At 39.0% G+C, this 12,733-nt stretch overlaps 1 protein-coding gene across 7 annotated transcripts in view; it reads right to left on the bottom strand.

Annotated features, from left to right (window-relative positions):
• The window catches only part of EPS8 (EGFR pathway substrate 8, signaling adaptor), a 229,909-nt gene that overhangs the window by 60,920 nt on the left and 156,256 nt on the right, over nucleotides 1-12,733 (bottom strand). For all 7 annotated transcript variants that reach the window (XM_070754296.1, XM_070754291.1, XM_070754294.1 and 4 more), the window contains exons 10-12: nucleotides 6,599-6,725; nucleotides 3,025-3,113; nucleotides 1,883-1,957 (exon numbers count right to left, since the gene is read on the bottom strand). In XM_070754296.1, the coding sequence (XP_070610397.1) occupies nucleotides 1,883-1,957; nucleotides 3,025-3,113; nucleotides 6,599-6,725 (291 nt within the window). The remainder of the gene's footprint in view (nucleotides 1-1,882; nucleotides 1,958-3,024; nucleotides 3,114-6,598; nucleotides 6,726-12,733) is intronic.

The raw sequence follows: 12,733 nt of genomic DNA on the forward strand, positions 1-12,733 counted from the left end.
TCTAATAATTTACAATTTAAAATTTAAAGTATTTAAGAAAACCCCATTTTTAAGCAGACATACCTACAAACATACCATACATAAATTATATAGGCCCGGGGGAAATATCTCAATTCCCCCATGCCTGACGACAAAGGTGGGTTTTGAGGAGTTCACGAAAGGCAAGGAGGGTAGAGGCAGTTCTAATCTCTGGGGGGAGCTGGTTCCAGAGAGTCGGGGCTGCCACAGAGAAGGCTCTTCCCCTGGGGCCCGCCAACCGACATTGTTTAGTTGACGGGACCCGGAGAAGGCTGACTCTGTGGGATCTAATCGGTCGCTGGGATTTGTGCAGCAGAAGGCGGTCCCGGAGGTATTCTGGTCCGATGCCATGAAGGGCTTTATAGATTGATGAACAGGATAGAAATAGGTGCAAAAAAGGACACCGGTTTTTGACTGATTGAAGAAAAATGTATAAATATGTATGTTGTTGACATTTTAAGGTATAAGTGTTGACATAAAAATGGAAATTGTGGAGGAAAAAAATATAAAAATTTTTAACCCCACCCCCCGCAAAGTTAGGACAAACTCAAAAAAAAGTTATTTACGACCCATCTTCAAAGTTACAACTGCCACACCACTCCTGTGATTGCATTTCAAACACTTGGCAACCCATTTGCATCTATGACCAGTTGCTGAATTATGTGATCATGTGATTGCATTTTATATTTTTTTGCTGTTTTCTGACAAAAAAATGCCCATTGGCTAAGTTGGATTTGGACTTACAACTAAAGGATTTACTTAACAACCACATCATTTGCTTAATAACCAAAACAGAATGCAGCTGTGAGAGCAATCATGGGCTTTCCCAAATATGCCCATGTTACACCAACACTCCACAGTCTGCATTGGTTGCCGATCAGTTTCCGGTCACAATTCAAAGTGTTGGTTATGACCTATAAAGCCCTTCATGGCACCGGACCAGATTATCTCAAGGACCGCCTTCTGCTGCACGAATCCCAGCGACTAGTTAAGTCCCACGGGTCTTCTCCGGGTCCCGTCAACTAAACAATGCCGCTTGGCGGGACCCAGGGGAAGAGCCTTCTCTGTGGCGGCCCCGGCCCTCTGGAACCAACTCCCCCCAGAGATTAGAATTGCCCCCACCCTCCTTGCCTTTCGTAAGCTACTTAAAACCCACCTCTGCCGTCAGGCATGGGGGAATTGAGATATTCTTTCCCCCTAGGCCTTTACAATTTTATGCATGGTATGTCTGTATGTCTGTTTGGTTTTTTATATTAATGGGTTTTTAATCGTTTTTAGTATTGGATTATTTTGTATACTGTTTTATTATTGTTGTTAGCCGCCCTGAGTCTCAGGAGAGGGGCGGCATACAAATCCAATAAATCCAATAAATCAAATCAAAACAACTTGCTTAAATACCAACGTAAAAATGGTTGTGAAATTGAGTCTGATCGTGTGCTAACTTGACCTACCACTATGACCCATGATTAAAATTCTAGGCAAATGGAATTTTTTTATTTAGGATTAAAATTTCCAAAGTTGAGGGCTACCTGTGTTCTGTAGTTTAAACTCCGTAGATTAAATGTGAGTTTTGAGTTTTGAAATGTAAGCTCACAATGTTGAGCTCCTTCTTGATTCTGAGCCAAATAAAACCTTTGGAATTGGTAAAACTGACTAAAATACCATTGAGGCGTTTAAACCAGATGAGACTTTTTATTTCAATATGGAGCAAGCTAGCTTTTAAGGAAGCCAATAAAAAATAAGGTTTTTATTTCCATGATATACACCCTCTGCATTCAGTACTGAAATTCATAATGGATTAGGCTTTGACACACTCAGAGAAATAAACTGAGCCCCTAGATATTAAATAATATTTCAGACTTACCATATTTAGAGGAGTAAACAGAAAGTGAATCAGTTCAGGTGCACTGGGATTTTGGATGTGTGACTTTAATTTAGCCTGTGAAAGTTAAAAGGGATAGTGTGGAAGAGATCTTATGAGAACAAAGTTTAGCAATTCAAAATGGCATTTGAAATATCTCAAACGTAGTTCATGCCAAAACTCAGTTATTAATAAAAGGTAATTACATTTGTATACTGATAAGCCAGATAAAATCCCAAAAGTGTACACATCATACATATACAATGATATTATAAACGATCAAATGATACAGATAAATAGATAGATTGACAGACAGACAGATAAGATTAATTCTCTAATCAATGTAATCTACTCAACTTATCAATAAATTTCTTAAACTAAATAAGATGCATTTAAGGTAATCTTTTAAAATGAGCAATGCCGTCATGACTAGTTGGTGATTTTAGGATCAATTTCTTAATAAATATTATTTCAAGATTTATTAAATGCAATATTTTCAAGACTTTTTTTTTTTTAAAAAAGAGTTAGTCCTGGTTGTGTCTTTTAATGTTTTAGTTCTTTGCTATCCATCTTGCAAATATTAAATTAGGCATTGACACACAGATGTATATTACTAAATTAGTCATCTTTCAATGCTCTAGAATCAGTAACAGTGATAGTTTACATGCTAGGATCAGTTTATCAAAAAAACCCACCCCAAAATGAAGGTATTGGAAAAAGTAGGAATATCTAAACACATTCTTGATACTCTGAAGATTGTCTTTAGCATCCTAGAAAGATTATTGTGTTGTCGCTTGAAAAAAAAATCCTGGAAAAAAACCTTCAGTTCTGGAAGTTGCAATACTTTAGCTGAGTATGATGGGGGTGGAAAATTAAATATAATTCTAAAAGTGAGCTTTAATGCCACTATTTGATCACTCTTTTATATCATTTCCCTTTTGTTCTAAAGCCAACAATTCAGAAGCAGTTTGTACAATTACTAAGATAGTGTGTTCAGTTAAGGAAATCTAAGTTGCAAATTTACAGGAAAGCTGGTGAAATTCAGTGGCAGATTGTAACAACAGATTTTTAAAAAACTAACTATTGCTATCAAGCTGCAACAAAAACCTGGAATTGCTTGGAGTACCCAGCTCACATTCACTTACCAAAAGGTTGAAACCATGCTTAAATTTTTGCAAACAGTCCACAAATTCATCTGGAGATGGAGGCTTTGCACGGAGCGTTAAGACCCCCTCTGGTGAAGAAATAGAAAAATGAAACCAAAATCACTTAGATTTTCACTTAGATTTCACTTACCGTATTACCTATAGAAATATTTTCACCACTGGCAAAACAGGAGAATGAGATTCTAGACTGGGGTCCCCCAACCTCAACACATATTCACCCTTCAAGACCCAAGATGAGAGGGGGGGGGAGGGAAAGGTAGGGGGAGAGAGAGAGAGAGAGACTGAGAATATCAGCTCAAGTCAATGCACCAAATAATGAAGACTCTTTCATTGAAGATTATGGATGTAATTGTTGGATTTTATGTTATTTATGTTTTTCAAGTGATGTTCACCACTTCATACAGCAGAGACTCTTCATAGCAGAACCGTGATACTATGTATATTGGGGTACAGATACAATGACTCCAATATACAACTTATGCTTTTATTTCTTCATTGCTCATTGAAATGGTTTCATATTTACACAAATAAACAACTTGACAGTGTAACTATATTTCTCTATACATCTGCGCTCTCTGGCGCAGATTCACCAACAGTCAGCACACAAATCCCAAGAATTCTATCTTCCAAATGCCACAAACTGATTTACATACCAATATGCAAATTAGCTCTCTCTCAACGTTCCACCCCCCTTTCCCACCCTATATGCTAACAGTAATCCACTACGATGTTGCTCAACGTCAGCAACCTTAACATGTACTTCAATGCCCAGAACTCTCCATGTGTACTTCAGCTCCCCAAATTTCTCAGTCAGCATGCTGGGCTGGACATTCTGGGAGTTGACGTCTACGTAGCTTACTGGGGTTCCGAAACACTGGACCAATATGGGGTGGTAGATCAATAATTTTCCACTTTGATCTATAGCTAAGAATAAATGACAGGCAGCTAGCACCTGTGTATGAGTTTCCTCAATCCTGTACCTTGGCAGTAACAATAACAACAGCCTTTAGACTTATGTACTGTCCTTTAATGCCTTTCAGCCCTCTCTGGGTAGATTACAATGTTAGCATATTACAACAATCTGGATCTTCATTTTACCGACCTCAGAAGGGTGGAAAGATGAGTCAACCTAGATTCCGGTCAGGATCAAACTCCAGACTGTGGGCAGAGTTTGCCTGCAATACTGCATTTTAACCACTGCACCACACTGGCTGATTCTACCCCCTCACATACACACATTGGAAAAAATGTGTAATATATCTAGATGCAAACTATTTTGTTCTTTAAAATTTTGCAAATCCCACTTCAAGCATGAGATGGACTCTTTGAAACATTTTTGAAAATTTTAGAGTTTGAAAGAGATAATCTCTGTTCCCGGATTGAAAAAAAACCAAACTTCCAAAACACTTGAAAGAGACCATTTCGCACTTGAAATGGAACATTTCACAAGATTTCACACTCCAAACTAGCACGCCCTTAACCCAGACAAAAGAGTTAATTGACTCAAGACGAATGGCTTGCAGAAATTCCATTTTTTAAATGTTGTTTCATACTCCTTTTCTTTGTTCCGCTGAGTATGTATGCAAACGAACAACACAATAGAGAAAATATCAACATTCTGTTCTGGGTCCTATTCTTTTTAATATGTTTGTGAGTGACATAGGGGAAGGTTTGGTAGGGAAGTTTTGCCTATTTGCCGATGACTCTAAAGTGTGCAATAGGGTTGATATTTATTTATTTACTTACTTACTTACTTACTTACTTACTTACTTACTTACTTACTTACTTACTTACTTACTTATTTATTTATTTAGATTTGTATGCCGCCCCTCTCCACAGATATTCCTGGAGGGGTCTGTAATATGGTAAATGATTTAGCTTTACTAGATAAATGGTCAAAGCAATGGAAACTGCAGTTTAATGTTTCCAAATGTAAAATAACGCACTTGGGGAAAAGGAATCCTCAATCTGAGTATTGCATTGGCAGTTCTGTGTTAGCAAAAACTTCAGAAGAGAAGGATTTAGTGGTAGTGATTTCTGACAATCTCAAAATGGGTGAGCAGTGTGGTCGGGCAGTAGGAAAAGCAAGTAGGATGCTTGGCTGCATAGCTAGAGGTATAACAAGCAGGAAGAGGGAGATTATGATCCCGCTATATAGAATGCTGGTGAGACCACATTTGGAATACTGTGTTCAGTTCTGGAGACCTCACCTACAAAAAGATATTGACAAAATTGAACGGGTCCAAAGACGGGCTACAAGAATGGTGGAAGGTCTTAAGCATAAAACATATCAGGAAAGACTTAATGAACTCAATCTGTATAGTCTGGAGGACAGAAGGAAAAGGGGGGACATGATCGAAACATTTAAATATATTAAATAGTTAAATAAGGTCCAGGAGGGAAGTGTTTTTAATAGGAAAGTGAACACAAGAACAAGGGGACACAATCTGAAGTTAGTTGGGGGAAAGATCAAAAGCAACATGAGAAAATATTATTTTAGTGAAAGAGTAGTAGATCCTTGGAACAAACTTCCAGCAGACGTGGTAGATAAATCCACAGTAACTGAATTTAAACATGCCTGGGATAAACATATATCCATCCTAGGATAAAATACAGAAAATAGTATAAGGGCAGACTAGATGGACCATGAGGTCTTTATCTGCCGTCAGACTTCTATGTTTCTATGTTTCTATACTCCTTTTCTTTGTTCTGCTGAGTATGTATGCAAACGAACAACACGACAGAGAAAACATCAGCTGCCTGTTCTTTTCAACATTAGTCAAACATTACGCCAAGGATGGGTGCTAACTTACCTCGCTGCCGGTTCGCTTCCTCCTGTGCCATGTGGCCACACCTCATAGGCACACGCATGTGCAGTGCCAAAAATGTTTTTTTTTAATCCAATTTTTTATAATTTTTTTTTAACATGACAGCATCCACAGACCAGCACTGACAGAACCAGTTCCATGACATCATTGTCACATCACCAGGGACTTGCAACCAGTTCGGGTGAACCGTTCCAAACCAATCCGAACCCACCTCTGCATTAAGCAGGTATGTCAAAGGGTTAAATAAGATTCAGGAGAGAAGTGTTTTTAATAGGAAAGTGAACACAAGAACAAGGGGGCACAATCTGAGGTTAGTTGGGGGAAAGATCAGAAGCAACGTGAGAAAATATTATTTGACTGAAAGAGTAGTAGATGCTTGGAACAAACTTCCAGCAGACGTGGTTGGTAAATCCACAGTGACTGAATTTAAACATGTCTGGGATAAACATACTATCCATCCTAAGATAAAATACAGGACATAGTATAAGGGCAGACTAGATGGACCATGAGGTCTTTTTCTGCCGTCAATCTTCTATGTTTCTAAGCATAAATCTGACACCAAACATGACAGGCATGTCACAAACATATAATGATTGAAGGGTAAGGTCGTTTGAACTCTGCCCAATGCAGCTACTTATCTAACTAAATAGAGGAACTTTTAACAGTTCAGCCAAGTGAAATGCGATCAGAAAATTACTGAAAGAAGAAAGGATTCTGTTCCTTACCACCTGGTCCTTTTTTCTTATTTTTCTTGCTTTTCTTCCGCTTTGAAAGTTCTGTAAAAGCTTCGGCTGCTTTCTGAAGCTTGGTGACAAAATATTCAATGTCATCCAGAATATGATTCAGGATTTGCTGAAGGGAATAGATAAGTGGGTGTCATTTATGAATGCAAGGAACGTCACCCAAAACGTTGTAGTGTTAGCTGTGAAGAATGAGAATCATTGCAGGGAACCTACGCATTTATCTACAGAAAGCGACACCTTGTAAAGTGGATATAACCTGATATTACCATATCACTTGTGTCTATATTTCCCCCTTTGTTCTAAAGCTAGCATCAATAAAAGCGTCGTGCTTGGTTAAGATTGGAGCATAATTGTATTTGAGATCTTCCCACGCACGATCTTGATTTAACTGTATTCTTTCTGGAGTGCTAGGGAAATCTTTTCTTTTTTAGCCTTATCTTATGGCAAGCAATTATGAACTTATAAAACTATTTCTGCTCTAGCTAACAGTTGGGGGGGAGTTTTCAACCCCCCCCCCACGTGCTTATGAAATGAAAGTCTGGATCCACTTAAAGTATTTTTAGCTCTTGGTACAAAGAGCAATTGAAGGCCTTGTGTAGCTGAAGTTCCAAGGTACATGCAAATATAGTTCTAAAGTTACTACTCCGCCTCTTGTTTTCTTTTGATTAGGTCCTGAATTAATCTCCTAATTAAATTCCTAATTAAATTCCTAGATTCCTAAGAGGTCAGTGAGGGGCGTGTAATAAGTGCACCAGAGTGCCTTCCGTCCCCTGTCCTAATGTTTCTCTTTTACTAGTATCATGTATATAAATATTATTATTTGTAGATTGTTCTGAGTTCGGGTTTTGCCCCGTGTAATATTTTGCATGTCTATGCGACGTTTCGGTGAAATCACATTCACCATCATCAGGCTGAAGTTGTAAGCTTCGTGCTGCTGTAAATGTAGTTTGTCTGCAACTGCCATTTGTTCCTTATAAATAGTGGTGGGGGTGGAGATTTGGTTTGAATGTAGCAAGTAGATTGGGTGGCTATGTTTTAATGATTTGATTGGTTGGTGGAATCACATTTAGTTGAAGGATTGACATGGTGATGATTATGATATGTTTTTTTGTTTAGGGCTGGTTTCCAAATTTCTACCCGAACTCAGAACAATCTACATACATAAACCCGTGAAAATCTACGAAAACAAATATTATTATTTTTGTATACCACCAATATGTACATGACCAAACAAATAAATAAATAAATAAATGTTATTTAGGGCACTGAGCTTTCAACTGGCCTTGCAGTGGAAACCCTACAGTATGGATCTTTAAACATTTATCAGGTATTTTTGAAATAAAGCTAGCCAATTCCCCCCACCCCCACCCCCCAGCTGCCTGTATAGCTCTTTCTCTGAAATCCACAGGTGGAAAAGGAAATTGTTATAAATCATCTGTTAAACAATCCATCTGTTAAACTACTGAAGTTTGCAGATGATACAACAGTGATTGGACTCATTCGAGTCAACGATGAATCCGCATACAGACGGGAAGTTGAACAACTATCCTTGTGGTGTGACCAGAACAATCTAGAACTGAACACACTCAAAACCGTAGAAATGGTGGTAGACTTTAAGAGAAACCCTTCCACCCTTCCACCTCTCACAATACTAGGCAACACAGTATCTACAGTAGAGACCTTCAAATTTCTAGGTTCTATAATATCTCAAGACCTAAAATGGTCAACTAACATCAAAAACATCATAAAAAAAGCACAGCAAAGAATGTTCTTTCTGCGCCAGCTCAGGAAGCTCAAACTGCCCAAGGAGCTGCTGATTCAGTTCTACAGAGGAATCATTGAGTCTGTCATCTGCACCTCTATAACTGTCTGGTTTGGTGCTGCAACCCAACAGGACCAACACAGACTTCAGAGGATAATCAGAACTGCAGAAAAAACAATTGCTGCCAACCTGCCTTCCACTGAGGACCTGTATACTGCATGAGTCAAAAAGAGGGCGGGGAAAATATTTACTGACCCCTCACATCCTGGACACAAATTGTTTAAACTCCTACCCTCAAAACATCGCTACAGAGCACTGCACACCAAGACAACTAGACACAAGAACAGTTTTTTTCTGAACACCATCACTCTACTAAACAAATAATTCCCTCAACACTGTCAGACTTTCTACTAAATCTGCACTTCTATTCTACTAGTTTTTCTCATCATTCCTATCACCCATTTCCTCCCATGTTGACTGTATGACTGTAACTTGTTGCTTATATCCTAAGATTTTTCTTAATATTGCTTCTTCATTGCTTATTTGACCCCTATGACAATCATTAAGTGTTGTACCATATGATTCTTGACAAATGTATATTTTCTTTTATGTACGCTGAGAGCATATGCACCAAGACAAATTCCTTGTGTGTCCAATCACACTTGGCCAATAAAGAATTCTATTCTATTGTATTCATAGACTGCATTCCCAGTTCCTAATGCAGCACCCTACGTGCACAAGGATTTCCAGTTTGTCCTAAGTGCATGAAAAAGAACATGCTCCAGCAACATGAAAGAAACGATTTCCAGGACAGATGCTGTGGGGAAGCTCCTTGTGGATAAACACTTATATGAAAATCGCTGTTCAAGGCTGAAGGTGGCTACCTTGGTTTTAAAAAACCTATGCAAGTTCACTTTCCTTGTTTTCCTTCAATATGCCTTCATATTGTTTTCATGCTATAGATTTCAAGACCAGCTACATTACTTGGCCCACAGTAAGCAGCATTAGATGTTATATTAACATTACTCGTCCGGTAGAAAGTACTATGCTACAACTACATAGTGTGTGAATTGCAACTCTTCAGACATAGAAGAGTTCTTCTAAGACAAGGGTCTCCAACCTTGGCAATTTTAAGACTTGTGGATTAACAAGAAGAAGAAGAACAACAACAACAACGAGTTGGAAGGGACCTTGGAAGTCTTCTTGTCCAACCCCCTGCTTAGGCAGGAAACCCTATACTGCTTCAGACAAATGGTTATCCAACATGTTGGAGTATTCACAACTTCTTGAGGCAAGCTGTTCCACTGATCAATTGTTCTCACTGTCAGGAAATTTCTCCTTAGTTCTAAGTTGCTTCTCTCCTTGTTCAACTTCCACCCATTGCTTCTTGTTCTACCCTCAGGTGCTTTGGAGAATAATTTGATACCCTCTTCCTTGTGGCAACCCCTGAAATATTGGAACGCTGCTATCACATCTCCCCTGGTCCTTCTTTTCATTAAACTAACCATGCCTAGTTCCTGCAACTGTTCTTCATATGTTTTAGCCTCCAGTCCCCTAATCATCTTTATTGCTCTCCTCTGCACTTTTTCTAGAGTCTCAACATCCTTTTTACATCATGGCAACCAAAATTGAATGCAGTATTCTTCTCTTTTCCTTTTTTGTAACATAAACAGAAACATGAGTCCCACAGTCCAAGGCTATGAAAACAAGCTCTGATCTGTTATGACTACCTGTACTCCAAAGCAGGGGTCCCGAACCTTAGCACCTTTAAAACTTATGGACTTCAACTCCCAGAATTCCTCAGCCAGTTGAAGACAGCAAGTCTTAAAGTTGCCAAGGTTGGAGATTCCTGATCTAAGAAGAAGACTTTTTCTTAGATGCTCTATGTATAGCCTTTCAAGGGGATTGAACCCTCAGGTGTTGCATGTAGAGTACACAGGGACATTTAGTGGGCATGTGGTGCCTCCTACTGGTCAGTAGTTAATATATTACCTTGGTCTTTCCACTTTTAATATATTCATTCATTCATTCATTCATTCTTCAGCCCAATACACAATGAAGATTATAGAGGATATACTCGTAGTAAAATATATCAGAGAAAGAATAGAAGAGAAGATATAGGAATAAAATATATCAATGATAAAATAGAGAAAGGATATAGGAATAGAAGAAAAGATATAGGAGATATAGGAGAGACAATAGAACAGGGGACGGAAGGCACACTAGTGCACTTATGCACGCCCCTCTTAGGAATCTGGAGAGGTCAATCATGGATAGTCTAAGGGTAAAATGTTGGGGGTTAGGGGATGACACTACGGAGTCCGGTAATGAGTTCCACGCTTCGACAACTCGATTACTAAAGTCCTATTTTTTACAGCCAAGTTTGGAGCGGTTAATATTAAGTTTGAATCTGTTGTGTGCTCTTGTGTTGTTGTGGTTGAAGCTGAAGTAATTGCAGCATATGATCTTGTGGGCAATACTTATACATGTTTAAGGCGATGTAGTTCTAAGCTTTCTAGACCCACGATTGAAAGTCTACTTTCGTAGGGTATTCTGTTTCGAGGGGAGGAGCGAAGGGCTCTTCTGGTGAAGTATCTTTGGACATTTTCAAGGGTGCTAATGTAATGTAATGGAACTCCACACACACACATCCTTACCAGGCTAACAATCCTCTACCTCACTCTTCCCTACCTCAACTAACACCCTCCAGTGCTGCCATTCCTTAGTTGTGAGAGGGTGCCAGACAACCCACACTGCGGTTGCTAAGGCAACGGAAGGATGTCTTTTTCATCTGACTCCCAGGGTGGCTTCACACTTTTAAGAAGAAATTGTGGCAGGAACAAACAGCCTAGTAAACATAAAGCATTGAAAAACAGACCCGCTTCCCCAAACTTAACCAGAAATTATGCAAATCAAGATTCCACACCTTCCTTCTTTTCTTTTTTTTTACACCCTTAACTGTTGGGGGGGAAAAACCCACCTCTTTTGCAATCAAAATCAACGCAAATCACAATATTGCCTGCTGTTGGGACTTTTTCTTGCAATCTGGGTAAAGAGATCGATTGCCTCCCATTGCTGGTCAGGCAAATGGAATCGGAGTCTTCAAAAACCGAAGGAGGAACAATGATGAATCTTTATATTTGCTGGGATATATTTTACCGTTGGCTTGAAAAAAGATCCAATTCGCCAAAAAAAAATTTAAATCACTAATATGTAAAAGAAATTTACCTGGTGTTAAAGTAAATTGTATAAAGGAGATGAAGATATTTATAATAATTAAGACCATCCTGTTATCTTGTTTTCTTTTTTAAAATTCAACTACTATCAATAGTTAGCAATATATGTTATATATATGCTACTAAGTTATCTACAATAGGCTACTGAGAATGTATCTAGTTAATATCACTATACAGATCTGTCGCGCACTTGCTCGCTTCCTATTATGTTTTTTAACTTTATGTGTTTGTGAACGCAGCCGCGAGAGCCGTCGTGGGGCTTCCAAGATTCGCACACGTTTCTTCAACACTCCATGGCTTGCATTGGCTGCCGATCAGTTTCCGGTCACAATTCAAAGTGTTGGTCATGACCTTTAAAGTCCTACATGGCATGGGACCAGATTACCTCCGGAACCGCCTGCTACCGCACGAATCCCAGCGACCAATAAAGTCCCACAGAGTTGGCCTTCTCCGGGTCCCGTTGACTAAACAATGTCGTTTGGCGGGCCCCAGGGGAAGAGCCTTCTCTGTGGCGGCCCCAGCCCTCTGGAACCAACTCCCCCCGGAGATTAGAACTGCCCCCACCCTCCCTGTCTTTCGTAAACTACTCAAGACTCATTTATGCCGCCAGGCATGGGGGAGTTAAGATATTCCTTCCCCCTAGGCCATTACAAGTTATGCATGGTATGTTGGTGTGTATGTTTGGTTTTATAATAAGGGTTTTTAGTTGTTTTATTAATTGGATTTCTACATGCTGTTTTTATCATTGTTGTTAGCCGCCTCGAGTCTGCGGAGAGGGGCGGCATACAAATCCAATAAATAAATGAATGAATGAATGAATGAATAAATAAATAAATAAATGTCTTTGTATATTTGTCGATATATGTAAATAAAAATAAAATTTATTAAAGTATATATTTTAAAAAACTGAAGGAGGCAATCAATGCCGAGACTTGACTAAAGGAAAAAAAAGTCTTTTATATAAGGCACGTGGCTAATTAAGGAAGAGGCAGGGAAGCACCGAAGACTATTAAATACTGAGAAGAAGCCAGCATGAAGAAGCCACGCCATGGCAGGTGGTTATTTAAGCTCCTCTCCATAACTGAAGTATTGGGCCGCTTCTAAATGGAATTCTGGAAT

Source organism: Erythrolamprus reginae, chromosome 6 (assembly GCF_031021105.1).
Source record: "Erythrolamprus reginae isolate rEryReg1 chromosome 6, rEryReg1.hap1, whole genome shotgun sequence".
NCBI lineage: Eukaryota > Metazoa > Chordata > Lepidosauria > Squamata > Dipsadidae > Erythrolamprus > Erythrolamprus reginae.